The sequence below is a fragment of the Rhinolophus hipposideros genome (assembly GCF_964194185.1).
Source record: "Rhinolophus hipposideros genome assembly, chromosome: 9".
Classification (NCBI taxonomy): Eukaryota; Metazoa; Chordata; class Mammalia; order Chiroptera; family Rhinolophidae; genus Rhinolophus; species Rhinolophus hipposideros.
The window spans coordinates 41,774,251-41,796,613 of NC_138055.1; the positions used below are offsets into that span (position 1 = coordinate 41,774,251).

A 22,363-nucleotide genomic window follows, 5' to 3' on the forward strand; every position below is an offset into this window, starting at 1 on the left:
CTAAAGGGGACATGTTGCTGTAAGGAAACATGTTAAAACCCATAAGTTCCAGGGAGGGTGGAGGCAAAGGACTGTCTTCTGAAGGTGCACACATGTGCCTGCCCTGCATCCATACTTGAGGACGTGGGGAAGGGTGTTGTAATAGCATAGAACTCCTGCTTGGCATGATAAATTGTATTATCATAAATAGTTTAAGCTATATTAGGAGACTTGGGTAAATGGGTCAGTACATTTTAGAATGAATTTCATTAACAGTGGTTCCCCTTTCTCAGATTTGTAGGCTTTATTAGGTGGTAAGCTTTAGTAGAAATGCACTAATGTAGAATGCTGCATTCATAGATTGTGCCAGTTTTCATGAGCCTTTTAATGTCTAGTATATATTTTAGTGGGTTGTATTAGTAGGTTTTTCTGAGATTTCATATTTTCCTCTATATTTCATACAACAAGTCAAATATAAATGTGTGTAGATGTGAGCTTTTTAAGACTAAAATTTATGTAAATAACAAATCTCTGTTATTGGCAATATAAGCTCAGAGTAGCAATGTATTAAAACTCTAATAATAGCAATTTTATTAAGGCAATAACAGAAACAGATTTTTGTATCAGAGTAATTTTATTATGTAGAGTTAAAATACCCACTGGGATGATTTCATACCTGATAAAATATAATACCAAAATAGATTTAGATATTTTCCTCAGTGTAAGTAATCTCCCCAAAGTCTCTGATTTGTTGCCATTTTCTTCTTTCTTCACACCCCCCAGGAAGGTATTGAATTTTTACAAATAAATTAACTGTGTATAAGCAAGATCCCCCCCCCTTTTTTTAAATTCAAGTCCCTGGTCCAAAACTTTTTTAAAATATAAATTGCCCTAGGATCTTTGGCTTTTACTTTCATATCAAAAAGACTTTTTCCTAAACCTATATCTGTAATTATGCTGAGTGAACTACACTGTATTCAGTTCATTGCCTACAGGAAACGGGATTTACTAGTATTGTCAGGTTTTGACTTCATGACTAGAAGTAACCTAGTAACAGGCCAGATTCTGGACTACACATGCAGCACTCTTGCATTTCATCCCAATCTTCTGCTATTTGTCTTCCTTCTCCTTTTCCTTCCACATTTTTTTGGGGAATCATTATTGAATGCAGTGGCAGATGGACTCTCTCAGTGAAATCAAAGGCATGTGGCAAGCTGTTTTCAGTACTGCCATGCCACCCCTCTAATGCAGTCTGTCTTGGTCTCTATGGTACAGGGGGTGCTTTCTGCCGCACCCTGGCATTCTAGGGTTCTCTCAGGGGTGTCTTGTTTTTGAATAGTTGTTCGCTGTTCTTCCTTGTAGGTGGGGAGTGAAGTCAGGAACAACCTATGTCACCATACTGATTACATCACTCCCTTGAAACAGATTTTTTTTAAAGTTTCTCATTTCACCAAAAATGAAATTATATAATAAAGTGGGGGATAGATGAAGAAGGAGGTGTCTACAAAGTAGAGATTTATAGAAGCATTTTCTTTTTAACTAAAATGTTTGTTTGCTGGTTATTTCTGGTTTTTAAATTACCATTTTATTTATTATATTATCCTATAAGCCTTGAGGGTTTATAACTTTTGAACATACTCAAATAAAAATTAAAAAGATAATCATCTCCTAGGGAAAAATATGACAGAGAATCAAATTCAGATATAAATCGTGACTAGGAAACCAGTGCTACAATCCACGTTCACTTACGTTTCCTCTTTTTCTGTCACTTTCCCCTCACTAAGTTTAATTATAATTCTTAAAATGATTGATTCATTTGAAAGGATATAAAGGGAGGTATCAATTTTTTCTGGGAGCTAAAACAATGCTTACCTTGGTTATCCGTTTCTTCTGATGGGCAACAGGTTCTTTTTAATTTTTTGTAAAGCTTTAAATTTCTTGCTGTTCACTTTTTTGAAAAATAAGAAGGACACCGTTGAGGTCTTCTTAGATTTGACAACAAATAGTAAGTTACTCCTTAGCGTGTCTTCTCTTGCCAACTCAGTTTTAATTCCAAGAAAGTGAAAAGTCAGAACAGCAAAGAAATTATCCAGCTTTGTTACCAATGTTAGGGTTCTTGGATCCCCCAAGATAGAAATCGAGAGGAAACCGCAGAAAGATTTTCCAGACAAATTTTATCAAGCTTACGCTCCAGCACAAGGGGGGCAGCACAGAGGAAAGGAAGGAACTGACTCGGGGGGCCGGCTCTGCTTAGCTGCTTTTGTAAGCTGGGGACAAAGTGGGCTTGAGGGGGGGCGGGGAGGAGGACTTTTTGAAAGCGGTGGGCTTCCTTTACCGCTACCTGGTAACTGCATTTGCACCTACGCTGTTTGGGCAAATGGTGGACGGCTCATTATCGCCACCCCAGGACCATCTCATAGTGGTCAAACCTGGATAAATGGACATGCGGAATAGTGGTTCCGACATTGTGTAGACCTAACCGGTTAGAAGTGAGATAATAATCAGCTACTTGTGCACTTTTGTGTAGAGGGCGATGGGGTGGTGGTCAGCTTATCCCGCGTTTATTCCTCCTGGCCATGAGGCATTCCTTCCGCAGGGCCAAGTCCCTAAGCCATCACAGCTTGACTGATCAGCCTTTTGTTGTCACTATTATTATAATGAAAGCTCCAACCAAAGTTGTAGGGGCTTTAAAACCATGTGTAGGATCATGGAAAAGTTGCCCCACTAACCATATGGATAATTCATAAAAGTCTTGAGGATAGCTTTTTTTATTATTCACTTAAAACTGAATGGTGAACTCAGAAACTTCTTTGTGTTGACTTTAAGTAGTATATGGGTGGGGGGGTGGGAGATGAGGGTAAGGGGGATCAAATACACCGTGATGGAAGGAGAACTGACTCTGGGTGGTGAACACACAGTGGGATTTATAGATGATGTAATACAGAGTTGTACACCTGAAATCTATGTAATTTTACTAACAATTGTCACCGCAATAAATTTTTTTTTAAAAAAAGGAGAAGTGAAAAGAAATGTACTTCCGAAAACCTATACCTGAAAAAACCAACTATTCGGTTTGAAAATTCAGTGTGCCCGATTCACTCTCCGAGGTGCTAGAAACGCATGAATACGACAAGCCCCGCCTACAAAGCCTCAGTCTACTGAGGGGAGACAAACATAAATAAATCACCATAACATGGTACAGTAAGTGCTTCGAAAACACAGATGAGGAAACCACTGTGCGTGGAGGAGGGCTGGCTGAGGGGCAGGCTGCTGAGAAGTAGTTAAATTGGGCATGAAGAAAAAATGGGAGATTGCTGGGTGGTCTGAGCAGTTGGAAATGGGGTGAGGTAGGGAAGAAGAGTGAGTCTAGGAAGGGAGAAAGTGTGAGAAATGAGCAGAGGCAAGAAGATAGATGCCGTATTTGGGGTCTTTTTGGCCTCATGATAAGAGGTCAGAGGACTAGAGAAATGAATGTAGGTGAAGAGGGATAGGCTTAAAAAGAAAATATAAACTCAGGACAAATTGCCATGGGTTTGTATTGCCAACATTGTATTTTTACCCCCTGAAAGCAATGGAGACTTTTAAAAAATATTTTTGAGAGTTTGAATTAAAATTAATAATTTTCATAGAAAATCAGGAAAATGCAGCAAAGCATAGAAAATACAAAAATCACCCATAGTTCAACCACGCAGAAAGAACTGCTTTGGTATTTAACAATCCAGCTTGTTTTTCCGTGCTGATTTTTCTTTTTCTTTCTTTTTTTTTAAAAAAAACATACTCGATTGCACAATGTATGGTCATTCTGCATCCTGTTTTGTTGGATTAAACATACGTATGTTTCCATGTTATTTCAAACTTTCCATAAGCCTAATACTAGTTGGTCTCAGGGGCACTTAATTAAAGTGTAGAAGTACTTGAGATTATACATCTGTGGGTTTTAGAAAAATGAATCAGATAATAGGAAAAACAGATGGAGCAAGGTATATAATAAGCAACTACAGAATCCAGGTGTGAGAGGATGAGGTCCTGACTACAGCAGAGGGTTTTAGGAGGAGAGAGAGAGATTGCTGAGGACGTTGTGACTTGATGTGCGGGATGAATCATATTCAATTCCTACTTTGGATGAAGTGGCAGATGGTGTACCGTTTATTGAACTACAAGGAAATAGAAGGAGCAACATATTTGAGGGGCAAAAAAATTGAATTGGATTTAGACATACTGAATTTGTGGAACTTCTAGGAACTCCAGGTGAAGGTGTCCAAAACAAAAACTGAATATTCTGGAGACATTATGGTGTATTGGTTAAGGACGAAGGTTTTAGATTAAAGGGAAGAGTTTAAAGTCCAGCTCCGTCACTTACCTGCTAGGTGACTTTGGATATGGCATCTTAACGTCATTCTCCAGGCCTTGTTTTCCTAACATGTTAATGCAATAGTTGAGGTGGAAGACAGGCAGAAAAGTAATTCTGCTTGGAATGAGGGGAGGGAGTCGAGTTGTGGATTAGGTTAGTTTTGTACCGTGTTGGTGGCACCCACAAGTTACCCATTTGGAGATATTAATTAAGCAAGTGGAAATATGGATCTGGAGCTCATGAAAGGAGATAAGAATGTAAGAGGATATACATAAGGGCATGATTAATAATGCCAAAATAAATTGTGTAGGAACCGAAAGAAGGCCAAGGACTGAGCCCTAAAACACAAACATAATCAAAAGGGGAACATAGTGAATTGTCTGCGAGAAAAAAGAAGAAGAGAGAGCAGTGTTGTTAGAACCAGTAGGCTTGAGAGGGTGGAGGACATGTGAGTATAAGTGACCTTATGAAGATGGTCGTCATTTAGAATATGGAACTAGAAGTAAACCTGCAGACCTAGGCCTTTACTAGGACCTTATGGCTAACTAGCTCAGCGAACCTGGGTAATCGAATTAAATGCTGTGGATTTATATTGCACATATACTATTTCAAGGCACTGCAGTGAGTACAAATTGGAAACAGTTGAGAAGGAGGAGTAAGATACATAAATGATTATTGCTTCACTGGGTAGGGGGGAAAGGAGAACTCAAAGATAAAGCTAAGATTCCGGAACATGACTGAAAGGAGCATGTTGTGAGCACAAATGGAGAAGTCAGGGGGAGAGTCTGGAACTCAGTGAGTGAGGTACAAAGAGACCACAGTGTCACACAGATGTGACTAGGAGGCTTGTTGCTGGATGTGTCGATTTGGGAAGTGTCTGTAGAGGTCAGTGAGGTGACCTCAAGGGCTGGGGCTTGGAGCTTGAGGACAGTGGAGAAGGTTAGCTCTTTTGATAACTTGTGACTGTGACTTTGAGGGCCCAGATCAAAGGTAATGAGACCAATCAGAAGTCCCTCCAGCATTGCTGAGTGGCCTGGAACTCACGAAAGAGAAGAACCAAACCCGGAATGGAAGTGAGCTACTAGGACCAAAAAGTCAGCAGTGCCAAGAGAACAGGAGGATAACGGAATCAGGAACGGGGTTTAACAGAATGTTGTCATGAACCAGAAGATTTGGGTAAGTCAGGTGCATGGGGTTCACATTGGTTTAGTGCTGGTGTGAGAGAAATGGAAAGGTCAGATCGTGAAAACATAGCAGTTGTTGTATGTGGCTTACAAAAAACAAAAAGAAAATAATACATCACACATAACCAGGCAGTCAGGAAGACAGGAAGACAGGCTCAAGAGCCAGGTTTGAATCCCTGCTCAGCCACTTACCAGCTGTGTGACTGTGAGCAGGCCACTTAAACCTCTCTGTACCCAGTTTCCGCATCTGTAAAATGGAGATAATACCCACCTCATAGCATTGTTACAAGGCACAGATCATGTAATAGTTGTAAAGGATTTAGAACGGTGTCTTGAAACATAATATTAGCTGTATGTTTGTTAAATAAACATAAAATAAAATGCTGTTTCTTCATTTGTAAGTCAAGATGAATAGACCTATGACCTGAGATATGTCCCTTATTGGATCTAAAATCCAACGCATCCTTCCTCTTGAATATCCCAGTCAGTACCTTCTATCATTTCCATTTTAAACTGAGGTGTACTCCTTTGTGGGATCCACAAAGGTAAGTTTGCAGGCCTCTTCTTTTTTAACTTAGGTTTCCTATATTTTTGTTTGTTTCTCTTGCGTGAAAAAAATAGGCTATTACCACATAAGGCACTCATATATATGTACAAGGCTTTAACTTCAGGCAATTATCATTGGAAATATTTATAAATGACCTAATTTCTTTGATGTCCTACCTAGACTTGGGATAGGTTAGTTCAGTTATTATTGTATTTATTAAGTTCTTCTTGGTGTCTGCTCTTTAATTTCTGCAAAACCCAAAGGACAGTTTAGTCCAATGGATAGTAAATTGAGTATAAGAGCAAAGTTCTCTCTTTTCTACCACTTACTTCCTGTCTGATCTTGTGCAAGTAACCAAATTGTCCTTCTCAGTGCAAGCTTTGTTTCTTCCTCCCCAACCTATCTCAAAAGAATGTAATTAAAACCTTCAGATTAAGAGCTCTCACTCACCTATTTTCCTGTTTTGAACTGAGTAAATAGTGTAGAGGACATAAGATAGTAAAAATATTGGTGCTGGGTTAAAAGTAGGCTTAGACTTTGCACCCAAAGCTTCTTGAAGGATCATGCTAAAATAGACTGTCTATGCTTCTGAAGCATAAACTCCGTTATGAAGTACTGCAAAAGGAATAATGTCTCAGTGTTGTATAGAGTATTTTCTTTTTCTTTTAATGTGAATCTGGTGATAAATTTCTTGCTGATTGCAAATCTACCCTGAGACCACATGACCTTATTTATGGCATTTTTACATGATCTTAATCGAACACAGAATCTGTGTTTTATTCCCTTACTTTCTCATTTTCTTGTTCCCCAAATCCAGAGGAAGTTCACTTAGTTACAAGACTATAACAGAGCAAGAACTTTGTTTTCCAGACCTGGATTTTGATTCTGGCTCAGTCACTTACTAGCTGTATGACTTTGGGCAGGTTACCCAGCCTCACTAGGACACGGTTTCCTCACCTATGAAATGAAAAGATAATGCTACCTGCTTCATGGGGGTAGTATAAGGATTATGTTAGATAATTCATGTGAAGCATGTAAAATAGTGCCTAGCACACAATAAGGACTCAGTAAGTAGTGGGGTTTGTCACTATCTTTTACCTGTGATAGTTTCACTTGAGTTCTCTGCTCCTCAGTATAGTGAGGAATAGTACCAAAATGTAGGTGTCTGACACAGGTTAGAAATTTTAAGAAGCTTTTGAGATGATAGGCCAATTATGTATGTGACATTCACATATCACCGTAATCTAATTTTAAATTATCACTTGGAGCCATATTGAGGACTTTGATGTCTAGAAATACATTTAAAATGACATCAAAATTTTGATGCATCTTGTGACTTGTGATACAAAATCAAGTGTTTATTCCCTTAGTTGACTTACCGTGTTAAGAAAGAATGGATTTCAGGGAGCACAGAGATGTGTGTACCCACACAAAGCCACATCTTCTTTCTCCATGGAAGAATATAATTAACTGACAGCAGATTTAAAGGGTAGAAACTCCCCAGGACCAAGGCACATTCTTTCTGGTCCTATAAACACCCGATAATTTATATACATATTGTTTTTAATATAATTTCTCAAATACATGGAAAAGGCTATAAGAAGTTTTAGTAATTTTGATTCAGTGCTTTTATAAAAAAAAGAACAAAACTATTCCTGCTTAAAACAAAATCACATGAGAACATGTTTTGAAGAGTTATAAAGCATAATTGAAGCTATAGAGCATAATATTGATGTCTGATTCATTTTAAAATAATTGAAGATTTTGCCCTTAAAGCATCCTTCAGGAAACAGTAAATGTTCATTAGCATTTGTGAAATTCTTTCCAAAATATCTGCTCCCCTACTTGGTGGTTTTGAGGCATGTGGCAGGGCGTATGGCACTAAGATTTTAAAGAATGACGCACTGGCTCCACGGAAGCCCTTTCTGCCGGTGTAGTTAATGAACTCTGCAAACTGCAGTGGAGTCTCTGTCCCAGTTCTGGCCATATGGAAGAGTCATGTCAAAAGAGTCATGTCTGAAAAGAGCTGCACAAGCTGGTGACATCTGCAAATAAGGAGGCAGAACTGACACTGAGCACAGTCCTGAGTCAGCAGGTACAGTGACGATTAACTAGGCTGAACCTAACTAACCCCGGTGAGAGCAGAACAGATCTCTGTGGAAAGTTATTGGAGGTATGAAGGTACACGGTGATAGGAAGTGCATTCATTAAGCAAAGAGAAGTTACAGAAGCAGAGAAGATCATCTATTACCGTAAGAAGAGTGTATCTTAACTTTTTCGGTTCTGGTACTTTAGGTGTACTCTAATGTATTATTGTTTAAGGCAATAATACTCTGAGAATCAGCTTTCCATATACAAGTATGTATTTGCAAGTAAAAAAATCCTTTATCTTATAGAGGGATATCAAAAGATGCTTTTTTAATAGTATATTTATCATTATTTTGAAAAGTCAAGCCTGTGTATTAGCTTCTAAGAGAAGCAAATAGGTTTTTCTTATTAAATCAATATTGTGTAACCATTACAGTTTTCCAAAGAATCACAAGAATAAATGATTTCTTAGTAAAGTGCTAAGCACAAAGTAGGGTTTATGTGTTTTCAAAGTGGCAAATAGTAAGAAATCATATAACTTTACCTATTTAACTTTCTATTTAAAAAATATCAGGCTGAAGCCCCGATGCATCCACAATTTTAAAACTATTCTGTTATTTAAACATGTCTGATAGAGTAGTAAGAGCCCTGTGCATGCAGAAGGATCGTGTATTTCTCCCTTAATGTACTCATAGATGAGTTTCAGTAAAGTAAGTGTTTAGTAACTAAACTAATTATTTTAAAGTTGGAAGCCATCATAAAGTTGGAAGCACCAAATATAACTGAATATTTTTATATCTGAGAATTATTGCTAAAAAGGCAGAAAAGTCTGCTTTAAGTAGAACTTTTGTTGAAAAAATAATATATAAATTAAAATGCATGGTAGGAAATACATTCTGTTTTTTCAATGGCTAGTTGGTATTTTGTTAATCTGTTCACCTGCAGGCATTTAGTACAGTCTTTTTGTTGTTGTTGTTAAGAAGGATTCCAGTGAGAGCCAACTACTTACTAAATAGTTACTTAAAATCACATACCACAGGTTAGAATCTGATTCAGTTACCTTCTAAGTGTGTGACCTCAGACAAGTTTCCTGGTCTCTTTGAGCCTTGGGATTTTTTTGTATGTATGTGCTGCCTGTAGAATAAGAATAATGGTACTTATTTTATAGAGTTGTTGTAAGGATAAGTCATTTATGTAAAATACACCAGTGTTTGGCACATAACAAGCTGTCAGTGAATAAAGTGTTAGTTGTTCTTATGATGATATTGTTGTGATTAACCTAAATCAGGGCTCCATGTGTCAGCGATTTCCTGACCTCAACCACAAAATCCCTAGTAACTTTTCACAAACCTGTATGTGAGTGATTAAACTGTGTCAGCAAGCTTACTTTTGCTTATCTTTATGTTGGCTTTGGCAAGGTCAGAGACCTAACGGTAGAAGGCCATCTGTGTGAAAGGAACGTTGCTTTTGCTCATAATGGCTGGCATCCCCTTGGATTTTACAAATATGACCAGAATACCCACGATTTGCCTCGTTCAGCTAAAGTATGATCTGCAGTCAGCAAAATATCGTTTCTCATAAGCTCCCTGTCTAAAATCCCGTAGGATGTGGAAGGCCTCAGGGGTGACTTCATTGTGTAGCAATAATAGGCCGTGTGACCTGGTAGTTAAAGAATTCTCTGACTCATACAAGATGTATTATCATGGCACACATGCTGCTGGATTGTTTTCTTTAAAGATTTTTGTCAGAACTAGAATCTGAACATCGTATGTAAAAGAGTAAAGCCAAAAAGATACATCACTACTATTATAATAAAACTGGGAGCTTGAAAAGAACACACTGCTTGGTAGTAATAACAACAGGCAAATATCTCAGGTGCATTTTGATAAGTGAAAGAAGCAAGACTCAAAAAGCACAAACAGTCGGATTCTATTTACACGGCATTCCGGAACAGGACAGAACACAACCTGGTGCTGGGAGAGGAGTCTGGTGGACTCCAAAGAGACCTAAGAAAAGTTTCGATGGAAATGTTCTATATCTTGATTGTGGTGGAAGTGGTTGTGGGGGGACATGATTATAAGCATTTATCCAAACTCCTAAAACCATACACCAAAAGGTGAATTTTACTATTGTTTGTAAATTGCATCTCAATAAATCTGGCTTTGAAAACGAAAACAACAACCAATGGCTTGTAGTGTTGATGCAGGTCAGTATTTCCTGTGAGGATGTAGAATAAAATATTATTTTATCTTCTTCTGAAATGTCGAAAGATTTCTCATGTATTTACTGTGTATTTGTGTTCGCTTATTACAGGTTGAAAGTTACTTTAAGTTCATTAAATAATTTACTTTCTCCTCTGTAAGTAGTTAATTGTTTAAAAATTACTTGAAAGTGTTTCAATTTCGTGGAATACAACTGCATCTGTTTCATAGTGTTTGTTTTCTATATTAATCGGGATGCTAGAAATATGTAGCATCGGTAATACTCAACCTGGCTTACACAATAAGCGGTTTTATTGGCTTTATCATTGATTATAGGAATCTGCTGACTGCATAGTTCAGTATTTCAATATGACTGAAACAGTATTATATAACTCTACCTAAAGACTTCATATAAGTGAGGCTGTAAGAAGCAACTTGGTAATTTTCCACATTAGAATGGATATTACACATAAAGCATAAAGTAGATGTCATACTCATACGTATATGTTGAACACAGTGAAGCAGTCATACAGCTTACTAGCATTTTATACACAGTTTAAAATGTAGCATTTACACAAATTAAATACTGATTTAAAGTAGGTTTGGTCTGCTTTGGTACTGGAGTTTTTACTAAACCCTTATTATACTTCATACTCTCCTAGAGTGAAAATAGTATTTCAGCAAAGTACCTAGGTAAGAATTTCTAAATAAGAAAGATGGTTGGGTATAAAATATAAAATGCATTCTAATAGGACCAAGCCCAACAGTGTTACATAAAGAAAGCTTCATGGATAAGGAATGGAAATCCAGCGGGTCATCAAAAGGAAAGTAAGCCTTAAACACGTAGAGAGATACAGCAAGAGCATATGCCAGGCAGAGGATAGAAGAAAGGTTTGAGGATGGCCAGGGATGTGTTTGGATAAAGGTGGATAGATTAGTGTTTGGAACGAAGGGTGCCTGTAAAGATAGACTGAGAAAGTCAGAGGAAGTGATGAGGTTTGAACAGCCCTGAAACGAATGGTACATGCAATCTAGATTTTATCCTGTCAGTGAGAGGAGGATGATTGATGGCTTTCCTTTCTATGGAAAGTAGGATTATCTGGGAAAGCAGAGCTTTAGAAATATCCCACGTATAGAATCAGAGCATGTGGGAACTATTGACAGTACAAGCAAAACAGGGTGGCTGTTATGAGAACTTAAAGGACCGATGCTAAAGACATAATATCATGAGTAGGAGTTGGTAGCTGACTGGATTTTGTGGTAGAGAACTAAATTGAAAGTAATTCAAGATGCCAAAGACAGCTAGAAAGGGATAAAACCATTTCCAGGTTGGTAAAGTTCGGGGATGGTGGTAGGATGGAGGTTTCCCACAAAAGATCAGTTTGGTCTTACCCAGACACCATGTCAAAGTGGTAATAAATGTCTAACAATAGTTACATATGCGAGACTATTATTCATTCATTCAGCAATATTATATTGAGAGCCAATGTTTTATTGAAGCATTGTAGTAGACACAGGAGATGGAGTAGTCACAAGGAAAAATGTTCCCATCCTCATGGAACAGCAAGGTTCCATGAGGATATATTCCAACAAATATGTTTAAGGGTTAAGTAAATATAAACTGAATAATAAAGTGTGGATTTAATTAAAAATAATATGGGTAGTAGGAGGTAGGTGGAAGCATAGGTGAAACAAAATTAACAATGAATTGATAATTGTTAGATCTCAGTGATGGACACATGGGTGTTCATTTTACTCTTTTCCCTACTTTTATATACCAGAGGTGCCAAAAAAATGTATACAAGTGGACACTTTGGTCAACATTGCTCAAGCAGTAGCTCGTCCAAATCAGAAGTGTCTCAATGCTGACGGTAACCACTTTGAGCCCCTCTTATAATTGTAGAAGTCAAACGTGACTTGTATTCATCTTTTGTTGTTGGTATATACTGAGTATTACAGTTTTAATAGTTTTTTTCCTTTCTTAAAATGTGTATACATTTTTTTGGCACACTCTGTATGATTGAAATTTTCCACGATGAAAATTTTTTTGCAACAGCATAAAGTTCTGTGCATAGAGCTAATAATTAGAGAAGATGTCTGAGAGAGTGAAGAAATCGTATCTGAAGAGTAGCCCGAGAGAGGTAGGGGAAAAATGAAGAAAGTATAGTATCTGAGAAATGAAAAAGACAAAAAAAAAATGTTTCAAGGAAAAGATGGATAATAATGATAACTGCTACAGAGATCAAAGAAGAAGTGATAATTTAAAGAAGTTGTCACAGGTTATATCTAGCAAATCGCTCATTTCTAATGTTCATTTCTGTTTGGATGTTCCTTAATGGCTGAAAAGAATTATGTACCTGAGAAGTTTGAGAAAACTGTTTTTATCAAACCATTTGATAAGGTGTTTATTACTTAAGAAATACTGCCCAAGCTTTATTTCCTAATATGTGAATATCTATTCCATTTTTTAGGAGACAGATGAGCAAAAACTTCACAAAATAGCCAATGAGCTTTTGCTTACAGAAAGAGCTTACGTCAACCGACTTGACCTCTTAGATAAGGTAATATTTTGTTTTTCATAATTATTTTATTTTTTGGCCCTGTATATTATCTTAACTTAGTAATTAAAGTGTTTTAGAAACTACAAGAAGATCCTGACTTTGGCCAGTGAAAGGAAATTTTTAACATTTTCAGCTTTGTCAGTGAATTTACTAGGGTATAAAGATTTTTATATGTCATAAAGAACAGACTGAAGGACACTCTGTACAAGTCACAAGTGCCTTTATCTGTGTCTTTCAACCCTAACCACTAGTCTGTTCCTTGACCATTGATTGTGATTCTGGGTACCATGTTCCTATTAAATCTGGATAAGAGGTTGGTGATTCTAATGCTGACTTGAATATCACTGATTTTGTTCAGCTCCTTTCCTGGTCAGTCCTCTGTGAGTGATCCAAGTTGCCACAGTCAAAGGGCCAGAAGGGATTTTGAGAGTTCACTTGTTTAGCCTTATATGAAACGTGTAATACAGTGCCTGGTGTAAAGTTGCACAAAAAGTGTTTGTCGAATATGTGAATCTACTTTATCATTTTGTACTTTCATCAGTGGAGCCTTGTGTATCATTTCAAATGTACATTTGCAAAGCAAGTTTTGAAATGCGTCAGAAGTGTTGAAACCAAAGACCTCTTAATCCTGTCTTAGTGACAAAAAAAACAAACTCGTTGGTAAGTTGTCTGCTAATACAGACTACTCTTCTTAGAAGAGGAAGTTGCCCATCAACTTATTTTGAGTTTGCACATTTGAAACAACTTTTCTCCTCATGGTGACCACAAAATTAAGACTTTTAGGTATTCCCATAGTGGAGATGTATCTTCTCCTTTTATCGAATTGTTTTCTTTTTTCAGCCATATTAGCTTGTTTAGCTATTGTAGCTGACCTTTTAGAATTTTAGTCTTAATTACCACAATATCTTATCTATAGGAGTCTCTAAGGACATAATTTTGTGTTCTTCTTGCCTCCCAAGAAAATGCAGTAGAGGTGAATTTAGAAAATTAACAACCATCTGGACATTATGAAGGAACAGACCTCCTTCTGCCTACATTTAACAGAATGGCAAGATGTGTAGTAGCCTGAGTGGAGCATAGCTAAGACTGCACATTTTTTAAATTATCTTTAAGATACCTGTTATTATGTGCAGGAGAAGATCTTTTTATCCTCCTATCAGTGTTTTAAGTTATGCATTATAATTTTTTACTAAAAAGCAAGAAAACATCTTGAGAACAAAATATTGTTTTTTTTTATCCACTGACCAGATATATATTAGGCACCTACCCATTCTGCTGTGGGGACTAAATCATGATGTCCTCGCTCCCTAAGGAGTATACAGTTTTAATAGGGAAAATGAGATTTATGCCAAAAAATTATAATGAAGGCAGTATGTAATAAATGCCAAAGAAGTCATTCAAAACATAAACAGTAGCAGACAATACCACAATTATTATGTGTAAAGTTTTTTATATCTCTTTACCTATGGATTGAAAGGGTAAATCCTGTTAACCTCAACTGGAAATTCTATGGTATAGAAAATGATAACATCCACAGAAAGAGGCATAGCCTAGGTTCAATTCAGTTTCCTAATTCTAATTCCTGGTTTTTCTCAATAAAAGCATATATTCACTCCCACATTTCAAAAATGACTGATTTCTTGAACCAGGACCTTTTCTATTTATTCAACAAAGAGTTATTAAGAACCCAATATGTGTCTAACACAGTTCTGAGTGGTTAACCAATAAATTTGAAGTAATGTTTGTTTTATTGTCTTATTAAGGTATTTTATTGCAAACTATTGGAAGAAGCGAATCGAGGCTCATTTCCAGCAGAGATGGTGAATAAAATCTTTTCTAATATTTCATCAATAAATGTCTTCCATAGTAAATTCCTATTGCCAGAACTGGAGAAACGAATGCAAGAATGGTAAGAGGAGTAGATAGCAAATGATAATGTCTTATGGCAGTCATACTCAATGCTGTTATTCAGCTTTTAAATTGAAATACTAATGCTGCACAGAACTGTTGCCAATCATTTTGTGCTAAATTTTTATGTTAAAGACCACTGATAAAAGTTGTGATACATTTTCAGCTTTAGCTGTAAAGGATTTCATCTCTGCTCTCCAAACTATCCTTTGACTAGTGGAGATAAGATACTAGGGGTAACCTGGAGCTTTGAGAATTCCATAGCATTTCTCTTTCCTATGTCATTCCTAAACTTCCTTTAATTCTCTACCTTCCTTCATTCTCTACAAATCTCACAGCAAAATGGATGTGGTAAAGCACAGGGTGTGTGTAGAGAAGTGGTTCCTTCATTTGAAGTCCTGTGAATCCACTCATGCTATAAGAAATCTTAATGACTTTTTTCTGTATTTTATACAGGGAAACTACCCCGAGAATTGGTGACATCCTTCAGAAGTTGGCGCCATTCCTTAAGATGTACGGAGAATATGTGAAGGGATTTGATAATGCAATGGAATTGGTTAAAAACATGACAGAACGTATTCCCCAGTTCAAGTCAGTAGTTGAAGAAATTCAGGTAATAGGACTCTTTTGTTTGAGGCTATAAATTAAATTTTCTGTACAAATCATATAGTCTAGGAGATCTAAAATTTAGATTGAGAAATCTGAGACACCTAGCCAAATTCCATTCTACTCTGAATTATGCAAAAATCGTCTTCAAAGTTAAAATATTATTGAGCATATGCCATGTACTGAGCAGTAAATTCTCCATTTGCTTTTTTAAAATTTTTATTAGTTTCAGGTGCACAAGATAAAGTAATACTTAGACGTTTATCATTTATATCCCTCACACTGTGGACCCCCTCCCGCCTCCATTTGCTTTTGAGACCAGGAGAGTCTAGTTTTATCAGGATCCACATAAATTTACAAACTGAATTCCCATTCAGTTCTATGCCTCTTGCTTTCTTTCAGAGGTTGAGATGTTGGAATGAATATAAGTAAATATAAAGAATGATTGCCTATAAACCCTGACATTTTGGAAACATAATTATTCAGGGACTTTTTGTCACTTTATGTATGTGTCCTGATTTTTTTTTAACTTCGCCACACCTGGGTAATACATTTTAATAATACCATAGGAATTGCTGTTTGATTCTCTAGTCAGAATTGTTAATAACTACCGCTTGTTAAAATTTAGAGATTGAAAAGGAATTCTTTAGATCACATAAGATTCTTGAGGTGGGATAGTATTGCTCCTTGACTGCTGCCTTTTGTGTTTCCTCATTCTCTATATTTGCCTGCGAGATAATATATACAGGGTGCTTAGCATGGAGCTTGTTGGATATTTCACTACATGATTCTGGTGACAGTGGTCATTATTGTTTTATCAAATCTTAAAATTCTGTCTCTGCAATGTCTGTCTTCTTCACATTATGAGGAAATGAGTGGGTTGTGAAAGGAGTGGTGGATTGGAATCAACTAACCTAGGTTAGAATCCTAGTCTTCTGCTTATAGTTACTTGACCTTGGAAAACTCTCCTAACTTCTCTGAGCCACAGTTTCTTCATGTACAAATTTTGGGATCAGTAATACACACATACAGTATATCATATCGGAATATGCATACATACATGCCTACACACATAATAGGTTTGTTAGAGAAATCAAATGAGATAGCTAAACTTACAACATTTATAGTATTTTACAGTTTATTAAGGAAAGCCATTAGCCCTTGGCTTCCATGCTAATTTCAGGCCCTTTTTACTTTTCCTGATCTACAATAATAATTTCCAAACTAGTTTCCCCACATCTTCCTAAAGCCATATTGTGGCAGGTTGAGTTTACTAGATCTCAGATCTAATATTGGTCCCCTGCAGGAAAACCTCCATTAGATGAAGCAAGTGTAAATGCAGTTTGACATTATTACCCCACATGACCATTTCTTTGTCATCCCCTTTTTCCCTATCTATACATTATTTGCAAACAAAACTCAGTTGTTCCCTTTTGCTGAACATGTTTCGTGCCCCCACTGTCTTGGACCTCTTCTGCAAGGTCCCCCTTTCTGCACTTGCTTCCTGGTCTTCCTCACTTCTCTTCCCTCCATAGCCTACCCTCGTCCAAATTCACATTAAATGCTCCCTTGTCTGTGAAGCCTTTAGTTGCTTGTTTGCTTTAAATGCAAATATCATGTCTTAATACAACGTTTATACCCTGCAGTGCCTTGATCATGGTAGGAGTTCAATAAATATTTTAATGAGATTCACGCTTTGTTTCATATGAAAAGAACACATCTTATTTTTAAGTAATCATTTCCCTGTCTTATGTTAAGAGTTTAATGAAAGTGAGTGCTGTTGTCTCAATTTTGCCTTAAGAAAAGTAGCTCTATTTACAGAGTTTGGTTTCTAATGGAAAAGAATTCCATGACCTAATGAACAATTAAAATTTTCTGACAGATAATAAAATGCTCAGATCTTGTCATTCTTCTTTGTAGTCTTTTATAAGTTCAAAGGAAATGACGTTTATGACAGCCTTATTACGAAATAGTTTCTGCTGAATCCAAAGTAATTTAATACAGTTTTGCTTAGTGAAGCTCATTGAATAGATGTGTTGTTTTTTTTAATCTCTGGAGTGTGATTTAATAATGTGCCTCAGAAACCCTTGCAGTGACTAATTTAAGTGGCTGACAGCAATCTGGAATTTTCTTGCTTAATATTCTGCTTGATTTTCCTTTCTGCTCTTACACTAGATTGGTGGTCCTCAACCTTTACTGAAAGAATCTGGGGTATCGTTAAATGCATATTCCTAGGCCCTAGGTTCAGAGATTGTGATTTCATAGATTGGGATGGGGCTCAAAATTTCCATTTTTAACAGCATCCTAATGTAGGTGATGCACAGAACACACTTTGTAGGGAAATATTGCCCTTGAGGAAAGTTCCGTATTTCAGTGTGTTTTTAGACTGGCTAACCTAATTTTTAAATCTCTCTTTACAAACCTTTCTCATTACAGAAACAAAAGGTCTGTGGGAGCTTGACTTTGCAGCATCACATGCTAGAGCCTGTCCAGCGGATTCCCCGATATGAGTTGCTCCTTAAAGACTACCTAAGGAAACTGCCCCCTGATTCTCCAGACTGGAACGATGCTAAAAGTAAATGCTTTCCCCTGCCTCTTTTCCACTGTGGGATAGTGCAGTGGCCACGCAGTCTTGTGGTTCCAACGCAAGATAGGTCTCATAGCCACTTCAGTAAAATATTGGTGTCAGAAAATAACCTCATTGGAAATTGTTATCAGGACCTCAACCTGGCAACCATTTTTGAGCCCAAATCACAGGTTTACAGCGATGCAAATCACCTTTCTCATGCTGGTTTCATGTTAATCATTAACTCTAAAATATAAAACTATGGTCTTAGAGACATCTGGAACAGTAATACACAATTACCTTGTCACAGAAAGAATACAACCATTCAGAATTACTAGTGCTGCTGGGTGATTAGATAGGTAGTTGCATACCAAGAAAATTAAGATGGCAGTTACTGTGTAAAAATAACCTAAGCCAAGTTTAGCTCTACCTGCTCAGAAGAGAAAATGGTGCTATTTAGTGTCGGTTAACCTCTTTCCTTAGAAAACTTTACTCCTATTCTGCTGGTTGTCTTTTATTTTTTTGTTCATTAGATTAGAATGAAAGGCTTTTCTAAGGCTCAAGAGTTTGAATAATAATTTCACTTTCTTGGGTACTTTAAAAAAATCAATTAGGGGCCAGCCGGGTGGCTCAGGTGGTTAGAGCTCCGTGCTCCTAACTCCGAAGGCTGCCGGTTCGATTCCCACATGGGCCACTGGGCTCTCAACCACAAGGCTGCCAGTTCAATTCCTCGAGTCCCGTGAGGGATGGTGGACAGCACCCCCTGCAACTAAGATTGAACATGGCACCTTGAGCTGAGCTGCCGCTGAGCTCCTGGATGGCTCAATTGGTTGGAGCGTGTCCTCTCGACCACAAGGTTGCCAGTTCGATTCCTCGAGTCCTGCAAGGGATGCTGGGCTGTGCCCCCTGCAACTAAGACTGAAGGAACAACAACTTGACTTGGAAAAAAGTCCTGGAAGTACACACTGTTCCCCTAAAGTCCTGTTAAAAAAAAACACACAAAAAAAACACCAATTAGCTGGTAAGGGAAGAATGAAAGTTAAGAACTAGAAATGGGATAGATTTCAACAAGTACCAACAATACTGGTGTACAATCCTAAGGCATTGCTGCTTTCCCTAATAATGTCTTGTCTTCAATTGTAAGCGAACCTTGATAAGAGATGAGGAGCACAAAACACAGTCTTTGATCTTGGAGCTTGGGTCTTTTTCTGAACACAGGCTCTGATTTGAGTCTCCCACCATTCAAGTGAATCAGTGACCACAGGAACTTCTCCCCTTTCTCCTTCTCCAGTTGAAAACTTTCCTTGCTCACCTTCTTCCACTTTCTACTCTTTTGTCGTGAGTGTTTGATCTTAGTGGCAGAGCTCGTGGTGGGATTGGAGGTGTAAATCACCACTGCTACTCAAACAGGTCTCCTGAGCAGTGGACACAGCCTCTTGTTTCACCTCCCTTTACCGTGGCTCCTCTATGGAATGTACAGAATTGCCCATACCAGGATAGTTCTCCAAAATATCAATACAAATTCAGTTTGTCCCACACTCAAAGTTTTTGCTTTCCTCTAAGTTGCCAATGTCAAAAATGAAATGGTAGCAACGTGGTAGCGTATTTTTATTGCTCTTTTCGGTTTCCCATTGCTACTTATACTAAACTTCTAAAGAAATAAGGGAAGCTCTTTGAGAGACCTGAAAGTAAAGCAGAAAACTACAAAAGTTCATTTCGTTCAGCAGTGGAACAAAGAAGAGAAAATTTTGTCCAAAGATGATAAGGTGGTTGTGATAACAGAATTAACCTGACAAGTAATCACAAGATAGTAAAGAAAGGAAGAGAGCAGGATGTGATTTAGGATTGAGAGCATTCTCTGGGGTTGAACGCTCAGGAGGCCTCAGCTTCCCCAGTTTTTCACCAGCAGTCCCAGAGCTCATACCTTGCACATTCCAGAGAGTTCCCATTCCCATCTCTTGCTACCACCTGCCCCCGCAACAAAACCCTCTATCCACATTGGTGTCAGAAGATTCTCTTTCACCTGACCTAGGCTAGGACTGCGAGTGTGTTTTCCCAAAGAAAGTGGGTTATGCGTGGTAGTTAATTTGCTCATAAAACGAATAAAATAATACTATTGAAATATTATAGAAATTTGAGTTGGAGGACTTAGGTTCAAATGTGGCTCTTTAATATCATAGTTGTGTGACCTTAGCCAAGTCACATCACTCCATTTCTTTCATCTGCCAAATGGAACTAATAGAATTTCCATTCAAGGTTGTATAAGAGTTCATTGACATAATATATATGAAAGCACCTGGCAAAGTGCCTGGTATGAAGCTGGTGTACATAGTGTCTGTTGATTTGAGATTACATGTATGGATTACATGTACCTGTGAGCCTAATCATTGTATATGATTTATGAGAAAATACCCTTTAAGTTCCAAGTGATCTACTTATAAATGAACTTTTGAAAGGACCCAGTTTGTAAATGGAAATTGCTCTTGCTTTTATTTTGTATCTTTGGTCTCAGGTTTCTTCTTTTCCTTCTTCTTTTTTCCAGATTTCTTATTATTATCAGGTATAGTGTGTGTCAGTTATCTAGTAGCATAGTACGGACAACATGTATTTATTTTCTTTTCTTTTGTCCCCATTTAGAATCACTTGAAATTATATCTACAGCAGCAAGCCATTCTAATAGTGCAATAAGAAAAATGGTAAGTGGTTTTTCAGAGGAGACAGGAGTCTTCTATAGTTAGATAATTGTCAACAATACAGACTAATATTATTTACAGATTTCAATCAAAATGAATTGGTACAGATGAACAAAAAAGATTGTTTACAAAATAGTTAGTGTTACCTATAATAATATTTTCTCCCAGGTTTTAATTTCCTCATAACTGATACATTTTATACCTAAATTTATGTTTAGTTCCAGTTACTTCTGAACTACTTGTGTTCTCCCTGAGGTTGCTATATTATTAAAGCTACTAAGGTGAAACCTGCTTATATTTGACCTAGCTGTTTTTTGCTTTTATTTTTTAGGATAACCTAAAGAAACTCTTAGAGATTTATGAAATGTTAGGAGAAGAAGAAGACATTGTAAATCCTTCAAATGAACTAATAAAAGAAGGACAGATCCTCAAACTAGCTGCTCGGAACACATCAGCACAAGAACGCTACCTTTTCTTAGTGAGTATTGTAGTGTGGGTAAATCACGTAAGGATAATTCTTTTTTTTTTTTTTTTAAGGATAATTCTTAAACATTGTTATATACATGTTGGACAAGTAGGGTGCTTGCTTGCTCACCAAAGCGATTATACCTAACCTGGCACAGTCACCACTGTCAGGATTCCACATAAGGAAATGTCCTCAGTACCTAAAACTTGTTCTTTCAAGGACACAATTCTTGTTTGGAAGTATTTTCTATAATTTTTCTGGGTAATTATTCTATGTAATTTACTTCAGTAACACATACTGAAGAAAGTTTAACCTTTCCATAATGATCATAGCGATCAGTGTGTTTGTGGGGTATGATATGCTTTCTGGAATTCTCTTTTTCTTGTTTCAGATTTTCCCTTTCCTTTTATTGTTATAGGCTAAAGGGTACCATTTCCTGGATATTTTGTTGGCATACTATTTCCTGACAACAGTTCTCTTCCTAATCCTTTCTAAGCACTACTTTTAATCTTTCTAGTGTAAAGAAATATATAAGCAAGTTTGGAAAACTTGTGCCTGAAATATCTATATGAAAAGTACATGAATTTGGGGTGGCCGCTTAGCTCAGTTGGTTAGAGCGTGATGCTCGTAACACCAGGGTTGCGGGTTTGATCCCCGCATGGGCCAGTGTGAGCTGCACCCTCCACAACTAGATTGAAACAACTACTTGACTTGAAGCTGATGGGTCCTGGAAAAACACACTCAAAGATAAATTTAAAAGTTAAAAAAAACACACAAAGTGCATGAGTTTGCTACATAGTCCTTTTCACTGCCGTCAGTGCCTGCCCTGTCCCTTCCTTCACTTCCTGGAAATGACAATTAGTCTGGGGCTTATCTCAAATGGAAGAGCTCTTCTTCGGGTAGCCAGTCTATTTAGTTTTAGTCACTGGTAATTCCAGCTTCTTTTTTATATCCAATGATATGATGAGGATTATAGCAATAGCTACCATTGAGTAACAATATTGAGTAATAGCTCAGTAAATGTAAGCTATTATTATGAATGTTATAGGCAAAGAAACAGAGACGTTGGTAAGGAGGTTGCCCAGTGACTGGCACACATTACAGTCTCAGGATGTTACTCACATCTGACATTTCTGCTGCATTCATCTCACCACCGTAATATGAGTTGTCATTGGGGGAATTCGAGGTTTCTGTTGTCTGGAAGCAAAATTTA

General features: G+C 37.3%; 1 protein-coding gene across 2 annotated transcripts in view; it reads left to right on the plus strand.

Moving 5' to 3' along the window:
* FGD4 (FYVE, RhoGEF and PH domain containing 4) overlaps positions 1-22,363 on the plus strand; it is a 181,771-nt gene that overhangs the window by 141,726 nt on the left and 17,682 nt on the right. For both annotated transcript variants that reach the window (XM_081058310.1, XM_081058311.1), the window contains exons 5-10: positions 12,822-12,911; positions 14,675-14,820; positions 15,276-15,432; positions 17,862-18,000; positions 20,629-20,687; positions 21,016-21,162. In XM_081058310.1, coding sequence (XP_080914436.1) covers positions 12,822-12,911; positions 14,675-14,820; positions 15,276-15,432; positions 17,862-18,000; positions 20,629-20,687; positions 21,016-21,162 — 738 coding nt within the window. The remainder of the gene's footprint in view (positions 1-12,821; positions 12,912-14,674; positions 14,821-15,275; positions 15,433-17,861; positions 18,001-20,628; positions 20,688-21,015; positions 21,163-22,363) is intronic.